General features: G+C 41.9%; 2 protein-coding genes across 6 annotated transcripts in view; one reads left to right on the top strand and one right to left on the bottom strand.

The window, feature by feature from the left end:
- The window catches only part of DNAAF1 (dynein axonemal assembly factor 1), a 288,119-nt gene extending 276,520 nt beyond the window's left edge, over positions 1 to 11,599 (bottom strand). For 2 of the 3 annotated variants that reach the window (XM_029608669.1, XM_029608671.1), the window contains exon 1: positions 10,644 to 10,794. In XM_029608669.1, coding sequence (XP_029464529.1) covers positions 10,644 to 10,692 — 49 coding nt within the window. In that variant the 5' untranslated portion in view covers positions 10,693 to 10,794. Of the gene's footprint in view, positions 1 to 10,643; positions 10,795 to 11,490 lie in introns of those variants that run through there. The other variant, XM_029608670.1, reaches the window with a different exon arrangement.
- The window catches only part of HSDL1 (hydroxysteroid dehydrogenase like 1), a 47,565-nt gene continuing 35,568 nt past the window's right edge, over positions 10,871 to 22,867 (top strand). Inside the window, exons 1-2 of one of the 3 annotated variants that reach the window (XM_029608673.1) lie at positions 10,871 to 11,325; positions 22,369 to 22,601. In XM_029608673.1, coding sequence (XP_029464533.1) covers positions 22,382 to 22,601 — 220 coding nt within the window. In that variant the 5' untranslated portion in view covers positions 10,871 to 11,325; positions 22,369 to 22,381. Of the gene's footprint in view, positions 11,326 to 11,790; positions 12,254 to 12,309; positions 12,323 to 22,368; positions 22,602 to 22,867 lie in introns of those variants that run through there. The other 2 variants (XM_029608672.1, XM_029608674.1) reach the window with 2 other exon arrangements.

Raw genomic sequence — 22,867 nt, 5'->3', positions numbered from 1 at the left:
TGGATCTTATTGAATCTGGTAAAGTATTCCAAAGAAAGGGACCTGATATGGAAAAAGCTCTTTTTCGAGTTATGTCAAGGCATGCTTGTCGGGGTGATGGCACATCTAAAAGGTTTTTATTCTTTGATCTTAGATGTCTGGATGGCTTATATATTCGAAGAAGTGAACACAGAGTAGCAGTATTGGGATTATGAATAAGGGAATGTATCATGATTAATATTTTAAATTGTATTCTATATTTGAAAGGTAGCCAGTGTAAAGACTGAAGTATTGGAGTAATGTGATTTCTAATTGATGAACCTGATAGAATGCGAGCAGATGCATTTTGAATTAGTTGAAGTGATTGGAGTGTATTATCTGGAAGACCTATATAAAGAGAATTACAGTAGTCAAGTCCTGAGACGATTAGTGATTGTAGAATTGTCCGAAAGTCATGAAAAAAGAGGAGTGGACGAAGATGTTTCAAATGTTGCAATTTATAAAAAGAATTTTTAGTTACCAGAGATATATGTTGTTTTAGAGATAAATCAGTACTGATAGTCATGCCCAAATTTTTTGCTGATTTAGTGATAGGAATAGAGATACCACTGAACGTAAGATGAGATGGAGGACCTTTGACGGGTTCCGTTATTGATATAAGATGAACTATTTCAGTTTTTTTTTAAATTTATTCCCCCGCCGTTGAAGCAGTGAGCTGTGCTGGATATGCTTTCCAAGTGAAGTAACAGGCTTAAATTGGTTTGGGGTAGTAACCGCGCAACAAGCAAGCTACTCCCATGCTTATTTGTTTACCCAGACTGTGTTACCTTGTTGGTTGTTGCCTGAATGAAATCCTCTTTTCCACATTTCCTCTTGCTGTTGAAGCATAGATCAATGTTGGAGTCTCATTAACCGTGTGAATGTTTATTAAATAAGGGTATTAATCACCAGGTATTAGCCGTCATTCCTACAAGCCACCCCCATACCTCTTCTCTTCATTCCCATCCTCCAAGCTTTATGGATCCACAGTGTTTATCCCAAGCCCCTTTGAAATCCTTCACAGTTTTGGTCTTCACCACTTCCTCCGGAAGGGCGTTCCAGGCATCCACCACCCTCTCCGTGAAGAAATACATGCCATCGCCGACTCTTAGTTTTGCGGAACTAGAAACCTCAGACATCTGCTGAATCCAGCGAAGAAGAGACCTGGAGACAAAACTCGCACAAACTGCTCCTTGCAGAACCAAAGAACCTGCAGTGAAGAGATTCTTATGTACTACCTCTAACTTCTATCCTGAGCATCACGAAGGAAAGCACCTTCTTCCACAGGAATAGTAATCTTCCTAGCAACAGCAGCAACTGTCACATCCACCTTAGGCTGTTGAAAAAAACGATCTAACACCTCAGAAGGTAATGGGTACAATTTATTAAAACTTCTCAGGCGTCTATAGCCAGCCTCCGGAGAATCCCACTCAGACATAATCATAGCCTCAATTTCCGGATGGAGCGGATAAGTAGAGGCAGTTTTGTGAGTGCCCCTAAGGATCAGATCCCAGCCTAGAGCCTCTTCAAATTTATGCTCCTCGAGACCCAAAGCAGCAATAACCTGTGACAGTAAAGCAGACATTTCCTCCTTATCGAATAGTCTTCCTCCAAAGATTCAACAATGCTCCCACCTTTTTCATCATCCAACCTGAATTAAGGAGAAGAGTACAAATCTACAGAAAAAGTTTCAGACTCATCAGGATCTGTTCTTTTCCTCTTTTGAGATTTAAAAATGTCAGCAGACAAATCATAATGTCTAGGCTCAGAAAAATCTCTCCGCTGTAAAGCATTAAAAGCTTGACGTAGAAACTTAAAAAATTCAGGAGAGAATACACCATTATTACCAGGGGGTCCTGTTTCGAATCAGAAGAAAAATCAAAGTCAGGAAGTAATTTGGGAGGAGCCTAGCTTAATAATAGAAACTCCCCTTTAATGTCGCCACTCCCAGCGTGTCAATCAAGATGGCCGTCTCGTCTGAGAAAGGCTGCCACTGAAGGCTCCACCGAAACCGAAGTTGCTTTAGTTAAGGGCTTTTGCTTCACAGCCAAATCAAGTATCTTCTTTGCTGAATCAGAAAGGCCCAACTCTGTTTCTGATTTGCTGTGGCACAAAGAACAAACTGCTCTTTCAGTGAGTTGCGCTTTGCCCTGCAGCTGCTGCAATGATGGGCTTTCTCAGTTATAGTGGGAAAAACACCACTCAGCTCAAAGCTGCGACAGACACCAGATATACTCTGCAGAAAGCAGGTAACAATCTAAACCCCCCAAAATTGGCCAATTTACAGAGTAGAGACTATACTTCCTTACTTTGCCAATCAGCAAGGAGTAAATAAACTAGTCTCAGGGCTCGCCTCACTACAGGAGAGCAGTCTGCAGGAGCATGGCCACAAGCTGAAGCACCTTAACAATAGTAAAAGTGCTAAAAGCATAAAATAATAAATCTTCTTTATCTTCAGAGACAAAAACTATTCTCAGTGGAGCACCGGATTTGGTGAGATAACATAGTGGGACCACTTGGCAATAGTGATCATAATATGATCAAATTTGAATTAATGACTGGAAGGGGGACAAAAAGTAAATCCAAGACTGTAGCACTAAACTTTCAAAAGGGAAACTTTGAGAAAATGAGAAAAATAGTTTTAAAAAATTGAAAGGTGCAGCTACAAAGGTAAAAAGTGTGCAACAGGTGTGGACATTGTTAAAAAATACCATCCTAGAAGCACAGTCCATATGTATTCCTTACATTAAGAAAGGTGGAAAGGAAGATCAAATGATTGCCAGCATGGCTAAAAAGTGAGGTGAAAGAGGCTATTTTAGCAAAAAGATCGTCATTCAATAATTGGAAGAAGGATCCATCAGAAGAAAATAGGATGAAGCATCAGCATTGGCAAGTTAAATGTAAGACATTGATAAGACAGGCTAAGAGAGAATTTAAGAAGAAATTGCCGAAGAGGCAAAAACTCACAATAAAAACTTGTTAAAATATATATGAAGAAGAAAGCCTGCGAGGGAGTCGGTTGGACCATTAGATGATCTAGGGGTTAAAAGGGCACTTAGGGAAGATAAGGCCATCGCAAAAAGATTAAATGATTTCTTTGCTTCAGTGTTTACTGAAGAGGATGTTGGGAAGATACCCATTCCGGAGACGGTTTTCAAGGGTGATGATTCAGATTAACTGAACAAAATCACAGTGAACCTGGAAGATGTGATAGGTCAGATTGACAAACTGAAGAGTAGAAAATCACCTAGAGTGGATGGCATACACCCCGGGGTACTGAAAGAACTAAAAAATGAAATTTCAGACTATATCAATTAATTTATAATTTATCATTAAAATAATCCATTGTGCCTGAAGATTGGAAGATGGCCAATGTAACCCTGATATTTAAAAAGGGCTCCAGGGGTGATCCGGGAAACTATAGATCAGAGGGCCTGACTTCAGTGACAGGAAAATTGTGAAAACCGTTATAAAGAATAAAATCACAAAACATTTAGATAGATATGGCTTAATGGGACACAGCCAGCATGGATTTACCCAAGGGAAGTCTTGCCTCATAAGTTTCCTACATTTTTTTGAAGGAGTGAATAAACGTGGACAAAGATGAACCAGTAGATGTGGTGTATTTGGATTTTCAGAAGGCATTCGACAAAGTCCCACAGGAGAGGCTTCTAAGAAAACTAAAAAGTCATGGGATAGGAGGCGATGTCCTTCTGTGGATTGCAAGCTAGTGTAAAGACAGGAAACAGAGAGTAGGATTAAATGGTCAATTTTCACAGTGGAAAAAGGTAAGCAGTGGAGTGCCTCAGGGATTTGTACTTAGACCGGTGCTTTTTAATATATTTATAAATGATCTGGAAAGGGGTACGACGAGTGAGATGATCAAATTTGTGGACACAAAATTAAGCAAATTAGTTAAATCTCAAAAAGATTGTGATGAATTGCAGGAGGACCTTACGAGACTGGAAGCTTCCAAATGGCAAATGAAATTTAACATGGACAAGTGCAAAGTGATGCATATAGGGAAAAATAACCCTTGCTGTAGTTAGGTACACAATGTTACCACCCAGGAAAGAGATCTAGGCTTCATAGTGGATAATACATTGAAATTGTTGGCTCAGTGTGCTGTGGTGATCAAAAAACAGACAGGAATTATTAGAAAGGGAATGGCAAATAAAACAATGGCTGTCATAATGCCTCTGTATCACTCCATGGTAAGACTGCATTTTGAATACTGTGTGCATTTCTGGTTGCCACATCTCAAAAAAACATATAGTTGCACAGGTGAAAGTACAGAGAAGGGTGAAAAATGATAGTGGCATGGAACGGCTGCCCTATGAGGTAAGGCTAAGGAAGTTAGGACTGTTCACTTTGGAGAAGAGATGACTGAGGGGGGATATGATAGAGGTCTACAAAATCATGAAAGGACTTGAAAACGTTAATGTAAATCAGATATTTACTCTCTCAAATAATAGAACTAGGGGGTACTCCATGAAGTTAGCAAGTATTTATTTATTTATCAATTTTTTTACACCGTCGTTCAGACGTGCCATCACAACGGTTCACATTCGAAGAAAATTCTTTTTCATTCAGCATATAGTTAATGTTGCGCATCCCATCCGCACTCGGCCCGCGCCCGGGCCTGCTCACCTCACCTCGACTCCGATGGCTTCCGGGTCGTCCTCCCCCGCTACTGCTGTGAGCTCAGCCAGGCCTCGGTGTCCCGCAGCGGCGGTCACCGGGTCTTCCTCCTCCCACCAGGTCTCACGGCGGGGGCTCGGCGTCCTCCTTAGCGTCGGCCCCGCCCCTAGCTGCATGTGAACCGCCCGGCTCCTTAAAGGGCCAGGGGCGGATACCAGCTCCGCAGCACGCCCTGATTGAACGCTGCTTAAAAGGAAGTGCCTGCCTGCACTTCCTTGCCTTGGCAATCGGGTCGATAACGTTGTGATAGCTAGTTTGACTTCCTGTTCCTGTGCCTTGTTCCAATCTTCCCGTTCCAGCGTCTCCCGTTCCAGCGTCTCCCCAGGTAGTACCATTCGGACTGTCTTCTCGATACCTACCTCTGCCTGTTACTTCGACTATGTTTGACCGCCGCCTGGATCTGACATCTGCCTGTCCACTGACCATGTCTGCACGCTGCCTGGAACTGACCATGTCTGCATGCTGCCTGGAACTGACCTCTGCCTGTCCACGTCTGACCGCTGCCTGGAACCTGACCTTTGCCTGACTGACCATCCTCGGACTGACCACTGGTATTGACCAGGCTTTGGCTGACCACGCTATCCTTGACTCAGGCCTTGATCCTCGCTTTTCATTCAGAGACTCTATTCTGGCCTTCTCTGGCTCCTGAACTTCCTAGCCTGAACATCGACCGCGCACCCTTGTTTGTGGTGGGCACACCTCTGAACTTTATCTCTTGGAGATCCTGTGAGGCCCACCTAAGACCAGGAGGCCCAGGTAACCAAGGGCTCAACCTGAAGGAACCCCGGGTTGCTATTGGTGAAGCTCCAGTTAGCCTCTGTCTCCTCTTGTGCTCCGCCTCCTGGTGGCAGGCACTCTCTGGGTCTGACCAGGGAGCCTACCAATCCTGCACCAGGCCAAGGGTCTATCTCCCGGCGCAACAGTTAAGCTCTGGAATTTATTGCCAGAGGATATGGTTACAGCAGTTAGTGTAACTGGGTTTAAAAAAGGTTTGGATAATTTCCTAGAGGAAAAATCCATAAACTGCTATTAATTAATAAGCAATGGTAGCTTGAGATTTAATGTTTGGGTACTTGCCAGGTACTTGTGACTTGGATTGGCCACTGTTGGAAACAGGATACTGGGCTTGATGGACCTTTGGTATGACCCAGTAAGGCAATTCTTATTTTCTTATGAACAATCAAAAATTAGGATGCCCATATATAGATATATGTTTAATATACTTCCTGTTATCCTTTTTTGCTCAACTGTTAAAAATCCTGCATTTTGAGCTTTTGTAAACCGTTGTGATGGCTTTTCCGAATGACTGTATATAAAACTCATTAAATAAATATATATATACATACATATATATATATATATATATATGTATATAAACTCCGTTGAACGCCCATACCTCGCATGCCCAAGAATTGGATGTCCAACCATATGGTCCAGATAGACGGTTATCCTGGGCACGCAGCCACAAACAGATGTCTCAGGCACTTTTTTGCAGGCGACTTGCGCAGACTAAAGCACATGAATGTCGTCATGGCCTACCACGCAGCATCCAAAGGAAGCCTGTGAGTGAGGCCTAGCGCAAGGGGCAACTCAACCCGCCAAGCTGCGTGACTCCCCAAGTCCCCCAAGGACACAGGAACCCATGTTGGATTGGCTTGCCAAGGCTCAGAGACCAGAAACAGAAGGGGTCCCTAATCTCTCTTCTAGACTCTTTTTTTTTTTTTTTTTAAACTCTTTACCTGAGCTCAGCTCGTCCCAACCAAGTACAGAGTCAGTCTCCGGCAGTAGGTGGAGATGGCAATTGCCTTCACCACCGTGCTTGGCTTCCTGCACCCTCTAGCTTCTCAGCTGAATCTGACCTGGCAGCTAAGTCCACACTAGAAGCTGGCTACCAGACCGAAGTATTAGACTGAGGGAAGGATCACCAGATATCATCATAGGAAAACTCAACTGAGGATAGGACCATAAGATATCACCTCAAGATAAGCGGTGCATTTGTTAATCCTTCTTTTCTTTCTTTCATTTTTTTTTTAACAAGCAATCCCCAGCAGGGAAATAAATGCACTTCCACTATCTGCTGGAGACAGAAAATACTGGCAGGTTGATTTCAATGCACTGTGACGTCAGCTTTGTTCAGTCTTCTTCTTCTGGTAGAGGTGCATAACCCACTGGTGTCGATTAACCTGTCTGAATGCTGAGAAACAGACATACACAGAGATGTAAAGATACACATAAGAGACAGTCCCTTCCCCATTGAGCTTTCAATCTAGTCAAAACAAACATATATGATGAGTCTATGGGAAGTACATTTATTGTAAATCCTAACCAGTTCTCGATTAAAAAGTAGCTTCAAAAAGGTGATTTGAATACAGCCAGAAAGGGAGCATGACACCCAAACTCAGGAAGTCTATCCCAATCATACGGTGCAAGAAGGTGGAAAATGCGGATTTGGAGTTGACGGTGGAGGAGAAGAGCACAAAATAAAAGTGATTTACTCGATGAACAAAGTTCATAAGGAAGGGTTTAGGGAGAGAAACAAGAACCTAGGTAATAAGGAGCTGCAGAGTGAATGTACTTATAGATGAATAAAAGAATCTTAAACTATTTGTAGAAGCAGACAGGAAGCCAATATGACTTATGAAGAGGGGTTACATTGAAGTTCTGTTATAGAGGAAGAAACAACATGCTTTAGCAGCATTTTGAATGTATATAGCGGAGGAGAGGTGTCAAAAGTGACTCCTAAGGTTACGGGTTGAACGAACCAGGAGGATGAGACAGAAAAAGAGGGAAGACAGAAACAAGAAGTTCCATCTTAGTCATTTTAAGCTGGCAGCATGACATCCAGACAGCAATATCAGAATAGCAGGATGAAATCTGGAATTGGATTCGTGGTGAAATTTCTGGTGTAAAAAAAGATCTGGGAGTCATCAGCATAAATGTGGTATTGGAAGACATGGGAGGAGAGAGAACCAAGGGAAATTGTGCAGAGAGAAAAGAACTCAGGACAGAGCCTTAATATTCACCAACAAATAGTGGAATAATAGAACCAGTTTTCCCAGCAGGACAGCACAGAAGAGCCAACTCCATCTTCTGAGAGATCTGGTCCACTCTTTTCAATGAGAGAATTCATCTCCCGCCCCCGTTCATCTACACAATCTATTTGACAACCAAGAACCCAAGGCTGACCTAAAGTTAGCCAGATAAATTTAACAGGCTAATTTTAACCAGATAGCAGTATACTTAACCAGGTAATTCCTGCCGAATATCCCGGTTAAAATTGACCGAATAACTTTACCTGGCTAACTTCCTACTCACCACATTGCTCAATTTGAACCTCTCTGGTAACTAAATTCAGCAGAAAATTCACCTATTTAAAAACTGAGCATAATTCAAAACTGACCTCATTACTTCTTTTCTCTACATCTTGCTGGACACTATAATGTTTTGCAAGTCCACCACCCACAACAGGGTCAATATATAAGCTTGACTGTGACCTTTTCCCAGGATGGGGCATGCTTTTCTGAGAGTCCAATAGTCCCTCTGCTCAAGATAGCCAAGGTCTGTCTAACTACAATTCTTGGGACATTAGGGGTCTGGCCAATGCCGCTTAAGTTGGCCTTGGAGCCACCCTTTGGATCAAGCAAGTTTCTTTTGTTTTGTTTTTACACCTCTTGTATTTGCCCCTCTCAGGATTCCCTCCCACGTTGGGCAGAGCATCAGCCATGCTGAGGGTAGCACTTGCAACTGAGAGTGAAGCAGGAGTTGATTTAATGCTTCATCCAGAATTTTGCCAGTTGCCAGATTTTTTCTCAAGGCCCTGAGAAAAAAGGCCCTGAGTGACCTGAAGCATCTCTAAATCCCTACCTGAACCGCCTGCGACAATAGAAATTAGAGATGTGAATCGGAACCAGAATCGGATCCGATATCAGTTCAGATTCACATCTCTAATAGAAATTATCATTACACCTCTCTTGGGCTGTTTGGCAGTGTCTGTGACTACACCCTGGCTTTTAGAGATAGGTGATGTCCCTCCCAAATCCAATCCTGTGTGGTGCTGACAAGATTCTTCCTTCAAGTTCCACCTTGGATCTCAGTAGCATCTGGGTCCCCCCTCCATGGAATCTCAGTGATAATTGTGCTCCCACCCAAAGTCTCTGACTTCCTTCCAACCTCTCTTCTGGGGTTCAACAATAGCCATGTTCCCACCCAAACCTCCTCTCTTGGGGCTTGGCAACAACTGCATCTTGATACCTCCTCCCCCCAGAGGCTAGCAGCAATTGTGTTCCCACCCAGAGCTCCCTCTGGGTCCTGATATTAACTAGAATAATACTCTTTCCCCTGGGGGTGCCAGTAGTGACTGGGGTTTTAATTGGTGCTGCAGACTGTACATAGCATCCCCTATGCTTCCTTTGGGTCAGCAGAAATAAGCAAAGCCCCATTTGTGATGACAAGATTAATGCTAGACTTCTTATTCATCTCGTTTCTTTTTCCTGACGTTTTTCCCTATTTTATCATCACTGGGGCTAAAGACCTACAGTGAAGAGAGGCAGTGGTGTTTGGAAATATGTGCATAAAAGCACAAGTGAACAGATGAAATAGGATTGGGGGGGGGGGGGGCAGCTACAAATGAAACCCTACTCTAAGAAAAGCAAACTAAAAGAAATATAAATGCAAAATTAAAGGAAGGTTCACAAAATAGGGGAACCACCTCACCCAACCTTAAATGCAAAAAAGAAAATAAAAATTCAGAAAAGTGGGAGAAAAAAGAATTCACAAAGTAAAAGGGGAGTGGGGAAGAAAAACACAAACTGGAAAAAGAATCCCTCACTAGTTTTAAACCAGAGAAAGAAAATAATCTGAATTTCATACTGTCCTACAGGCCTTTATTTTTTCTATCACAGACTATTGCAATTCTCTGTACACAGGGTTATCCAATACTTCCTTACGACCACTACATTTACTACTAAACTCAGCTGCGCGTTTGCTCTCTGGCTTAAGACAAAACGATCACATCACGTCTACATTAATTGAACTACACTGGTTTCCAATTCATGAAAGAATCAAATACAAGATCAGTATGTTAATTTTTAAACTGCTAAATGATCAAACATGCCACTAGGCCAATGCTATTTTGAGATTCTATCAACCTACGAGATCGTTGCGATCTTCCCAACGTGGTCTCCTTAAGATTCCATCTCCAAAAGCAGCTAGACTCCATGTTACCCGAGAGGGTGCTTTTTCTATTACGGGCCCACCCTCTGACATTAGAGAATGTGAATCTATTAACCTTTCTTTTTAACCTTGCCTATTTTTAATGTTATGTTATTTTATTTCACCTTTTATTGATTGTTATCATATGTTTGTTCTTTTTTATTCATGAGTTTGTTTATTGCTTATTGTTTGTTTTACTCTGTTCTATAATTTTAATATTATGACTGTATTCTAATTATTCACCTAGTCCTTTTAGTGTTAGGCAATTCAAAAATAATAATAAATGTAAACGTAAGATACTGTTTTCTGAACTAAGAAGGAGGGGGAGGCTGCTGCTCCTGAGGTTTCAAAAAGTAAAGAAAAAAAAAGGAACAATTTACCCTTCTCAAAACAATATCATGGAGTAGCAGGATAATGAAACTTTAAAGCAAAATAAAATCCATCTCCTTAATCCACGGTGAATATCAGCGGGGGGAGGAAAAGACAGCTCTGGCCATCACAGCCTTGGCAGAGCCCTCCAGTTTGGACAAAAACCGTGGAGATTCTGAGAAAACCTTTGGACAGAAATGCAGCAGATTCCAGTAAAATACTGGAAGTTTTCACCACCTAAACATTTAAAAATAAACTGAACACTTGCTGTCTTTATATAAAAACCTTTCTATAGCAATTTTCCTATCTATGTGCTCGCTGTCTATATTCTTCTTTAAACTTACGGTTAGCGTCTTTTCCCCCCAACGAACCTCCGCAAGCTTCTGTAACCATGGCAACCACGAGGTCCCAGAAACCACCGCGTGTAACAACCTTTCACCCTCGGACCTATCCAATGAAAGCGGGCACAAGGGCATTTAACAATCTGCAGTCAGAGCAACATAAGTCCTAGCTTCGTCCCTCAATTCGGCAAGCATGAAATATAATAATCTGATCCCACTCGCTACTAAAGCCTTGGCATGTACAGAAGGGATGTAAATACAGGACACAGAATCGCTTTCTATGAGGATTAAGCGTACAGGATATTTAAAATCATTTTGAACGTATCTATCCCAATTCCTGGTAAACAAGGATTGAATAAAATACGCTGCAGAAAAGTTTATACGCGTAATCTATGTGTATGTCTTCTGAATGTCCCTTAAAAGGGTCATATGCTGTGGAAAGAAGAGTTGCTGAAAGAAGGGAGCTCTAATGACATTTTAAGTGGATAAAGAACATATATTAGTTAATTAGTATATAAAAGGACTGCGACGTTGTCAACATATTTTATCCTTTCATTCCGTTCACATAACAGTAAGGATGGAGAAATGATGGCTACTTGCTCGTCTTAAAAAGGAAAATGTGAAATCTCGGAGCATGGAGCTTTTAAGTCCTGCCTTCTTATAGTGTAACTAAATTTTGAATAAGGTATGTAATACTAATATGTTAATTGCAGAAGCATATCCACTCTGCACATGAACTGTGTGTTCTCTATAGTGGCGCTTTGAATAGTGAAACAGATATCAAGTAATTCACGATCCAGCTATTACTCGGGGGTATCCTGCATGGAGCAGCTGGTACAACCCTGAATACCTTGCTGGCAGATTAGACAGACCATTTGGTCTTTCATTTGCTTCCTTTCTTTTCCCCTCCAGAACACTCGCTTTTTTCATTTGCTCAGCCCAGTTTGTCACATCAGAGGCATTCGCCCCCCCTTCTTTCCTGTTACTAGAGTTAGTCCCTGCCCCTGGCACTTTCCTATTGGCTATATTCCATACAATCTGCTGACTCACGGTTCTTCCCTCATGGGATTGGTGGGTAGAAATGAAAGACATAGGAAGTTTAAAGAGGCAGGACTCTGGTTTAAAAAAAAAAAGTCGTTCCTGTTTCCGTTCTGCTCTGTCAGAAGAGAGCCCAATGGAGATGATATCAATGTGAGAAAGTTGTCAGATCTGTTGCTAAATGTATAAAAAAAAATAGCTAAACGAGCTCCCTGTTGCAATCACATTTCTAAAATCTCCAAGTTTAGCCATAACATCGATAAATTGGCATGTACTAGGCTGCCTTTCAGTCCCAGTTCCTGATTGCCTGTAGCCAATCAAGAACCTGAGTGAGTTCTCGGACCTGCCTCCTGCAGTTAAGGGGAAAGAAGAGATGAAAGAATTTGTTCTGGTCTGCTGCCTTTTAGTTTCTTCTCCTGCTTGCAGCTAATAAGCTGAGTCCGCTCTCGTTTGTAAGCGAGTCTTTCTTTTGCTTGCCCAAAAGAGCCCAGATTGTCCTGCAGTTCCTTTCTGTTTCTGCTTGCTGTGCAGCTGCGTCCTCCCTCTGCTGCAGCAGCCTGCTAGCCTGCCTCAAGGTAAGACAAAAGGGGAGGAATAGATCAGAGTTTGATGTTTGAATTTGATCCCAACGCTTCCTGCTTGAGGTAGGCAGCGTGGGTGGGCCACAGGAATTGCGTTGTGGTGATGTGTATGTGCTGAGGGTCTAGTTATTGATTCTGCTTATCCAAAGATCAAACCCAGTTTTAGATCCATTGTTAATGAAGCATCAGGTTTTCATATTCATTTAGTAACTATTACTTTCATCTTACTTTAGGAATTATTTACTACGCATTTTTCCCATAGACATAAAATGGGAGAAACCTTTAGTAAATAGGCCCCTTTTGTTTGCAATGAATGTTTGATAGTTTTGCAGTTTAAAATACTTTTGTTTTGCAAAATATAATAATTTCATGTTTCAGATCTGGCAATAATTGTCAAACTCTAACAGGAGGGGGTGGGTGAAGGAAAAGAGGATCTGGCCTGGAGAGTGTGAAAAGGAAAAAAGGATGTGATAGGCTGTTGCTGCCACTTCTGTTGTGCCCCTGTGAGCCTGGTGACAGCAAAGGTTAAATTAAATGTAACTTCTGTAGCAAGCATGTTAGTTGCTTAGCAAAAGACTGGGAATGCATTTTTCCTTAGGTATGCAAACCCATTATGATGGTTAAATTGTTTACATCAAATCTTTAAATCAAAAAATACCATTGGCTTCTGATTGTTAGCTACAACCTGATCTTTGCAATGGAAGAGAGATATTTTGAACTGTGAGATTCATCTTCAAATGCTCCCTAGCTGAACAATTTAGCCAGATAAACTTATCTAGTTAACTTGGCTGAGATAGTCAGTGGTGGCGTTGTGCTGATGAATATACTTGGCTATCTTATAGCTATAGCTATCCTAGACTTATCTGATTCATAGTCAGAACTTAACGGGCTAAGTTGGCTGGATAAGTAACTCCACCCCAGAATACCTCTGTCCTGCCCTTCACTTAAATGTTTAGCTGGATAAACAGCCAGCTAAGTGGCAGCCGGTCAGCGCATCAGAATATTCAGACAGTGCCAAGTCAGAAATTAATCGCCTATTTTATTGCTAAACCTGTCGCTGAAGATATAAAAGGTAAAAAATCACCAGGATTATGCTGCTGAATTATTTACTTGTGAAGAGCATGATTAGTTTGTTTCATAAGAAACTAAACCCAAAACTAACTGTTCTGCATCATTATTTATGATAGTGGTAAAAATCCTGTAAGCAGTAGTTTCCATGATAAAGGGTTATATAATAGGATAATTGTCTTTATTCAGAGTTCAGGTGGATGTTCTGACTCGAAAATGAGGGTATTTAATTAAGTCAAGGACAATTACCATGACAGTAGATCTGTCTGCTAAAGGTACTACAGATTTCTCAAATTTTAAATTTCTAAAAGCAATTTGATAACCTTTAAATTAGCAATGCCTCTCCCTATAATTTGATAAAGAGTCTTAAATTACACAAAGTAATTTACATTTCTTTCCTCAATGTTTTTTGTTTTTGTTTTTAATTCCATAACACTTTATTTAACATGTATATGAGTCTGGTAAGTCACCTAGAGTTTGTCACCAGGCAACTAGTAAATAAATAAAATCAATAGAATATTATGGCAGAGAGTAATTACAAGGCTTTTAAATTATGCCTATTCCCTCTAGCTTCCACCCCTGAGTACTGCTGATCCCCACAATTTCCATGCTATTCTTTTCTCATTAATCCTCTTTGTTTATTTCATATCTTCTTCTTTTTTTTATCTCCACCATATTTGTTTTGTCACCAATTTTTCTATGAAGAAATGTTCTTTTTATTCCTTTCAGAGTCATAATATGGCCTTATACTAAGAACTTGCCATGCTAGGTCAGACCAAAGGTCCATCAAACCCAGCATCCTGTTTCCAACAGAGGCCAAACCAGGCCACAATAACCTGGCAAGTACCCGAACACCAAGAAGATCCCATGCTACTGATGCAATTAATAGCAGTGGCTATTCCCTAAGTAACCTTAATAGCAGTTAATGGACTTCTCCAAGAACTTATCCAAACCTTTTTTGAACCCAGCTACACTAACTGCACTAATCACATCCTCTGGCAACAAATTCCAGAGCTTAATTGTGCGTTGAGTCTTAAATGTGATACTTGCTAATTTCATGGAATGCCCCCTAGTCCTTCTATTATCCGAAAGTGTAAATAACCGATTCACATCTATTTGTTCAAGACATCTCATGATCTTAAAGACCTCTATCATATCCCCCTCAGCCGTCTCTTCTCCAAGCTGAACAGCTCTAACCTCTTCAGCCTTTCCTCATAGGGGAGCTTTTCCATCCCCTTTATCATTTTGGTTACCCTTCTCTGTACCTTCTCCATCGCAACTATATCTTTTTTGAGATGTAGAGACCAGAATTGTACACAATATTCAAGGTGCGGTCTCACCATGGAGCGATACAGAGGCATTATGACATTTTCCATTTTATTATCCATTCCCTTCCTAATAATTCCTAACATTCTGTTTGATTTTTTTGACTGCTGCAGCACACTGAGCTGACTATTTCAAAATATCCACTATGATTCTTAGATCTTTTCCCTGGGTGGTAGCTCCTAATATGGAACCTAACATCATGCAACTACAGCAAGGGTTATTTTTCCCTATATGCAACATCTTGCACTTGTTCACATTAAATTTCATTTGCCATTTGGATGCCCAATCTTCCAGTCTTGCAAGGTCCTCCTGTAATGTATCACAATCTGCTTGTGATTTAACTACTCTGAATAATTTTGTATCATCCGCAAATCTGATAACCTCACTCGTTGTATTCCTTTCCAGATCATTTATAAATATATTGAAAAGCACCGGTCCAAGTACAGATCCCTGAGGCACTCCACTGTTTACCCTTTTCCACTGAGAAAAGTGACCATTTAATCCTACTCTTTGTTTCCTGTCTTTTAACCAGTTTGTAATCCACGAAACGACATTGTCTCCTATCTCATGATTTTTTAGTTTTCTTAGAAGCCTCTCATGAGGGACTTTGTCAAACGCCTTCTGAAAATCCAAATACACTACATCTACTAGTTCACCTTTATCCACATGTTTATTATACCCCTTCAAAAAAATGAAGCAGATTTGTTAGGCAAGACTTCCCTAGAGTAAATCCATGTTGACTGTATTCCATTAAAACATGTCTTTCTATATGCTCTACGATTTTGATCTTTAGAATAGTTTCCAATATTTTTCCCGGCACTGACATCAGGCTCACTGGTCTATAGTTTCCCGGATCACCCCTGGAGCCCTTTTTAAATATTGGGGTTACATTGGCCACCCTCCAGTGTTCGGGTACAATGGATGATTTTATTGATAGGTTACAAATTTTAACTAATAGATCAGAAATTTCATTTTTTAGTTCCTTCAGTACCCTAGGATGCATACCATCTGGTCCAGGTGATTTGCTACTCTTTAGTTTGTCAATCTGGCCTACTACATCTTCCAGGTTCACAGTGATTTGTCTCAGTTCGTCTGACTCATCACCCTTGAAAACCATCTCCGGAACTGGTATCTGCCCAGCATCCTCATTAGTAAACACAGAAGCAAAGAATTTATTTAGTCTTTCTGCAATGGCCTTATCTTCCCTAAGAGCCCCTTTAACCCCTTGGGTCATCTAACGGTCCAACAAACTCCCTCACAGGTTTCTTGCTTCGGGTATATTTGAAAAAGTTTTTATTTATTTATTTATTTATTTGATGTGTTTTATATACCGATATTCGGTTGAGCCATCATAACGGTTTACAAAAGTATACATTAACTTGTAACTGAGCATTAGTAAGAACAGAAACAGATTCTTAACAGATGGGTTGCAGTACAAAACCATTTGAACCATTAAACAATATTATGAGTTTTTGCTTCTACAGCCAACTTCATTTCAAATTCTCTCTTTGCCTGTCTTATCAGTGTTTTACACTTAACTTGACAATGCTTATGCTTTATCCTGTTTTCTTCAGGTGAATCCTTCCAATTTTTGAAGGATTTTTTTTGGCTAACATAGCCTCTTTCACCTCACCTTTTAACCATGCCGGTAATCGTTTTGCGTTCCTTCCACCTTTCTTCTTCTTCAGTGAAAAAAGCTTGCCTCATTTGTATTATTTATAGCTCTGTGGTAATTGAATGTTTCTATTATATCTCCCTTCTTCAGTCTCTAAAATATGACAACTGATAGTTATCTGGATATAATCAATGGAAAATACATCTGGATAGGTCCCAGTGAATAGCTGGATAAAATTATCCGCCTAACTTGAGAACAGGCTTTTCATCCACCAGATTTATTTTCTTATCTTTAGTTGACCAGTGCTGAATATCAGCACTGGTCAGAAAGTTTAGTCATGTCCTGGGAATGTCCCTAGCCGTGCCTCCTTTTTCATGCAGGTAAATTTTGAGCAAACAATTTGCCTAGACAAAATTTACCCAATCGGGTGGGGGGATTTGAAAACCTTAATTTCTCTGGCCAACTCCTTAAGTTTGCCAGGCAAATTGTTTGTATATCAATCTCTCAATATTTAAGTCCTTACACTTTTTTTTTTTTTTTGCTAAGATATGTATGGAATTGGGAGGATTAGATGAAGAGATATAGAGATTGTGTAAAAAAAAAAAAGGGCTAGGGGATGAAGGTGGGTGGGGAATACTGGGTAAATGGTAGTGTGGAACAGAGGCTGGAAGATGTGCATATTTGTATGTATACTGGCACTTCATTTAAGAACACTTATTCCACCAATCTGAAAAAACTTGCCATTGGCGGATTACAAAGGCTAACATGAATACAATACAGAAAACATACAAAACAATGAACTAAAAATATACAGTGCATCAAAAAGAGAGAATCCACATTTCTACCTCTTACAACAATTAATAAAACCTGAGTCAACAGCAAATCAGTTAAAAAAAAATGTTATACAAATCTGCATAAAATCTATTTTCCTAGTGTGTAGCAGATGGACTCAGGACCAATGGGTATAGTGTACTCCTGATTAGCAGATGGGAGACGGAGTCAGATTTCAAGGTGATGTCAGCCTACATATACCCGTGCAGGAAGCTTAGTTCTTCAGTATTTCTCCGTCTCCTAAGCAGTTAGGGACACTACACTTGCACATTGTTAGAAAATCCAAACCAAAGAAGAAAGAAATCTTACTTCTACAAGACGAGCCCCGCTTTCCTGTGGTGATACCTAAGGGTCCCTCCCCTAGTCAAGAATTCCTGAGGCGATTTCTGAGATCCCTCAGAGGCAAGCCTCGGTCCAGTAGCCGGTTCCCGGTGTGGACTTAGCCCCCAGAGTGACTGAGAGGCATCGGGTGCAATACTGAGCGTGGTGGTGAAGGTAATTCCCTCTCCCCCCGCAGCCGGAGACTGCCCGGCACGAGACCGGGAAGCGCCAATACAAGGTAAGGTAGAAAACTCTCTTAAAGTCTCCGAGGCTCAGTTAGCCGCACAGATTGTCTTTCTGGCATCTGTTAAATCGGGTTGAGCAGCCTCGGCTAGACCTCCAATCCGATGCAAGGGTCCTCACACATGGAGACCCTCGGGGGGGGGGGGTGTCGCCATCTTGTCCACGTGGTCATTTATGCCATTTCCCCCCCCCCCCCCCCTTGCCCACCACATTGTACGCTCACCTGAGCTGTGCGCACAATCTACTTCTGCGCACAGCGGCACGCACAACGGTGCCGGACGCACAAATAGGCCTGTGCGCACATCCCGCCAAGCGCACAAATAGCGGCCTGCACACACATTGTCAGCACACCCGGAGCGCACAACTAAGTCTCCCGGCGCATGCACCTACACGCACAGACGAGTTTTGAGCCACTCCACGCGCACAAATCATGGCACCACCAGGCAAAAAAGCCAAGGGACAAGCCCTCTGCCCAGCCTGCCACCTGTTATGTTCGTGCCTGCTCTTGCCCTCGCTCCACCCTCTCTACCTCTGAGGTGACTCCCTTCGGGTCTGATGGACAGTTGCTGCCGCGGCTTCTCTTCGCCGTTTCTTCCCGGAGTCCCGGGGCTGGCCTGACGCTGCAGATCCACCATGTTCCTGATGACGTAGGGCGTGCACGCACACTCCGAAGTTTGTACCAGCAAGGGCGCAAACCTCGGGGGCGTCCCCCCATAGTGACGTCATCCGCTTCCGAATTGAGTTAGCAAGGGATTGATTGCGGGGATCATCTCGACCCGCTTCATTCTCCGCTGCTCTGCCTCCTCGAACTTACCAGGGGTACCCGCTTCTCGGGGGCCCCGCTCTCTCTTCTTGTTTTCAGATTGCTAAAACGGGATCTGATACTCGCTTCTCGAGTGCCTATGTCCCTGAACGCTCAGAAGACTCCCCATTGACTGGAAGCGATCGCAGATGTGAACATTGTGAGTTTCTATTCCAGTTGCATATAGGAACCGGTACTCACTCCTCGAGGGCCCATGTTCCTAGAACTCTGAAGATTCTCTTCTGTCTAAGATGCTATCGTAGGTACGGAGATCGTGAGTTATTGCAGATAGGAACCGGTACTCGCCTCTCGAGGGCCCATGTTCCTAAAACCTTCAGAAGACTCTCTTCTATTTCAGAAGCTATTTCATATACAAATATTGTGATTTCTTATTTCAGTTTGCATATCGGAACCAGTACTCGCCTAGAGGCTCCTGTTCCTGAATGTACTAACTATTCTCTATTGCCTAGAAACCATTACAGAGATAGGTAACTGTGAGTTACCATCACTCTTCTTGGTGTTTTGGTACTTGCCAGGTTCTTGTGGCCTGGATTGGCCTCTGTTGGAAACAGGATGCTGGGCTTGATGGACCCTTGGTCTGACCCAGTATGGCATGTTCTTAAGCCGGCTCGTGGGGGGGAGTTGCAGAGGTAGGTACATCGGTTTTTCCCACTCTGTCCATTGCTGCGTGTGGATCTGCTTCTCATCTCAGGCAGCACACGGAAAACAGTGAGGCAGCAGCCGGCCCAGTCTTTCTGTCGCCCCTGGGATCGTGGTGCCCTAGGTGATTGCGTAGTTTGCCTAGTGCTTCCACCGGCCCTGTTCTCACCTCACTTTTTAACCATGCTGGTAGTTGTTTTACCTTTCCTTCCACCTTTTCTGATGTGTGGAATACATCTGGTTTGGGCTTCCAAGATGGTATTTTTAAACAACATCCATGCCTGAGCTAAACTCTTTAACCTTTGCAGTTGCTCTTTTCATTTTTTTTTCTAACCATTTTCATAGTCACCTCTGTGAACGTTAAATGCTGTTGCAATAGATTTCTTTTTTGTGCTCCTTCTAGTTAAGTCAAATTTGATGATAATGTGATCACTATTGTCAAGTGTCTCCATCACTATTACCTCTCTCACCAAATCCTGTGTTCCACTAAGGACTAGGTCTAAAATAGTTTCCCATCTTTTTAGTTCTTGTACCAGCTGCTCCATGAAGCAGTCATTTATTTCATCTAGGAACTTTACCTCTCTAGCATGTCCTGATGTAACATTCACCCAGTCAATACTGGGGTAATTGAAATCACTCATTATTACTGCGCTGCTGATTTTGTTAGCTTCCCTAATTACTTTTAGCCTTTCATTGTCTGTTACTTCTTTCTGGCAGGTAGACGGCAAAACACCCCCACTACTGTTTTATTCCCTTTTTCACCTGGAAGTTCCTGCAGAACTTTTATCCGGTTTGACTCAATGATCTCTTTAACATACATTGCTACCCCCTCCACCAATTTGATCCATCCTATCATTTGGGTATATAATTTGTACCCTGGTATCTCAGTGCCCCATTGGTTATCCTCCTTCCACCAGGCTCTGCCATGCCAATTATATCTTCCCTTTCATCCAGTATTATACACTCTCTAACTCTCCCATCTCATTTTGTAGACTTTTGGCATTAGCATACAGACTTTTCAAATCATGTTTTTGCTTGTATTAACAGCCTGCTCATCAGTTGATGGGGTAATTTTGGAATCTTTCTGCACTTTACTTGAAGGCACCTGGTCCACTTTGGCATTTATTGCAACCTCCCTACTGGGATGCCCTATTTTCCCTGTTCTCTTAGTATCCTTCAAAGATGCATCATTCCAAACCATGCGCTTCTGAGCGACTGTCAGCTGTCCTCCATCATCTAGTTTAAAAGCTGCGCTATCTCCTTTACAAAGATTAGTGCCAGCAGCCTGGTTCCACTCTGGTTAAGTTGGAGCCCATCCTTTCAGAAAAGGCCCAGTTCCTAACAAACGTAAAACCCTCTTCCCTGCACCATCGTCTCATTCGCCTATTGAGACTCTGGACATCTGCCTGCCTCTGGGATCCTACGCGTGGAACGGGCAGCATTTCTGAGACTGCTGCCCTGGAGGTTCTGGATTTCAGCTTTCTACTTAAAACCCTAAATTTGGCTTCCAGACTCTCCCTCCTGCATTTTCCTATGTCATTGGTACCCACATGTACCAAGACAGCTGGCTCCTCCCCAGCACTATCTAAAATCTTATGTATATGTAGGGAAAAAAAAAAAGAAATCTGTGTGGTGTGGGGCAAGCAGCTGACTTATTTGCCTGGCTGTCAGAGCTCCTCCAGTGCTGTTTTTACCAGCGCTCCATGAGTCACATCCAGTGCTCTGTGCATACTGTCTCCCATCTCACAACCTGAGGATAAGACACAGGCTGGAACCACTCAAAAGAGGATTAGGAGGAGGTGCTGTGTAAGGTGGGCCCTGGCTATCCAAACCCTGCATGCTGCCCATTAATTCCTACACTCCTGGGCTCATGCTGTAGCTTGAAAGGAAAGGCATGTGTGACTATACACATGGTCATAAAGAAGCTGCTGCTGTGGAGATTTGAAGATTTCTCTCTCGTTTTCTAAAGGCCCTGGTAATTCTTTCCACAATTTTCAAATAGACAAAAAGGAATCTGTTGCAGAAAAAATCTGCCAGGTTTGACATGTAATATTTACATAGGAAAAAATCACATGGCAGAAGACCACACTTCAAACAGGTTCTCAGTGGGTATTCCCCCAAACCCAGTGCCTATACAATCAGACTTGTATTCAGAAAGGTGAATTTTAAAAGCCTGACATGCGCATCCATTAGGGGATACGCAAATATATTGGGCCGGCACACGCGTATTTTAATCGCTGTTAGGATACGCGCATGCTTGCCGCTGCACGCACAAATGAAAAGTTTCTAAAAAGGGGCAGGGCATGGGAATTCTGGGATTTTACCATGAAATTTGGGCACAAATACTCATGTGTGCTGGGGTCCCCTGCCGTGTAACTTTTTTTTTTTTTTCTGCTATGGATGACGTGTAAGTTGTAAAACAAAACATTCTAGGCAGATATGTGAGGTTTGGAAGGGAGACTACTAAACTAGGGGGGTTTGGAAGTCCTATCCCTTAACTGGGTGAACTTGGAATGAACTGTTAAAACCGGCAATGGCGTTAGTGTGCATGCCTTTTTTAAATTCCCCCACTTGCGCAGTAGAAGTGGCATTTGTGAGCACAGGCAACATCCACTTGAAAATGAGCACACATGTGTACGATCAGGCTATTTTATAACATGGGCTGATGAATGTGCGCCTGCGTGCGCTGCTTTGAAAGTTACTGTTGGAGTCAGCACGAGTCGGCAGTACCCGTCTTAGATCATTAACACTTAATAGGTCAGCGTGACCTAAATTCCAATTATCGTTCATCTATAAGCACTGCACATTTTGTTTACTGATAAAGGATCACACATCATTATATCTATTTTCTACCAATTATAATTATCTTGCATCTTGAAGATGGAGCCATAAAGTATTATAGCCTTGCACAATAACATTTTTCATTCTTATTATGATTTAAAATATTACCTTCTATCTTTATTCTTAGCAAACATACAAACATAGCATAGATCAGTAAAGAATGTTATAAGCTAAATTGGAATATATTGGACAGAAAGATACAATTAAGTATTGACTTCGTCACTGCAAATTTAAGAGGCGGTGTTGATGTCTCTTATTGCTGTGAGGTGTTGAGAGCAGAGCCCAGGCTCTGGTCTGGATGTTAACTTTTCTGTGGCACACTGGTTGGGGAAATACTGATCTACAGTAATTTTCGCAGCATTTAACTGCTTGCTATAAATGTTTCTTTCTTTCTTCTTTCAGATTTTGGACTGCCATGGCTGCGGTGGATAGTTTCTATCTCTTGTTTCATGAGATTGCCCAGTCCTGCAATATTTACATGGAGACTCTGGCTTTGGTTGGAGCCTGGTATACAGCCAAGAAGAGCATGAGCCTTCTATGTGAATGTTACACTATGATGCGGTTGTATTTCATCCCTCGGCTGGTTAGCAAGACTGATCTTTCCAAACAGTATGGAAAATGGGCTATAATTACTGGTATGAAACCTTTACATTTGGATGACAGTCTGAAAGAGTAATCATGTTAATTTTTGATTTATTCTGAAATATTGGTTCCAAAATATTTTCTCTCAAGACTCACTCAATACTTCTAACAAAATCAGTAGAGCCTTCAAAAATATTTCCAAATCAGTTTTACTGATCATTTAAAACAGGCAACAGAGCTGACCCATAAGTGAGCTGTTAAAATGCTTTGGATAAGTGATTAGTGTATTCTCTATTGACAAGCAGCCATGTCTCATGTA

The sequence above is a fragment of the Rhinatrema bivittatum genome, chromosome 7 (genome assembly GCF_901001135.1).
Source record: "Rhinatrema bivittatum chromosome 7, aRhiBiv1.1, whole genome shotgun sequence".
Classification (NCBI taxonomy): domain Eukaryota; kingdom Metazoa; phylum Chordata; class Amphibia; order Gymnophiona; family Rhinatrematidae; genus Rhinatrema; species Rhinatrema bivittatum.
The sequence above is the reverse complement of the archived record's forward strand: the minus strand, read 5'-3'. Positions and strand labels throughout refer to the sequence as shown.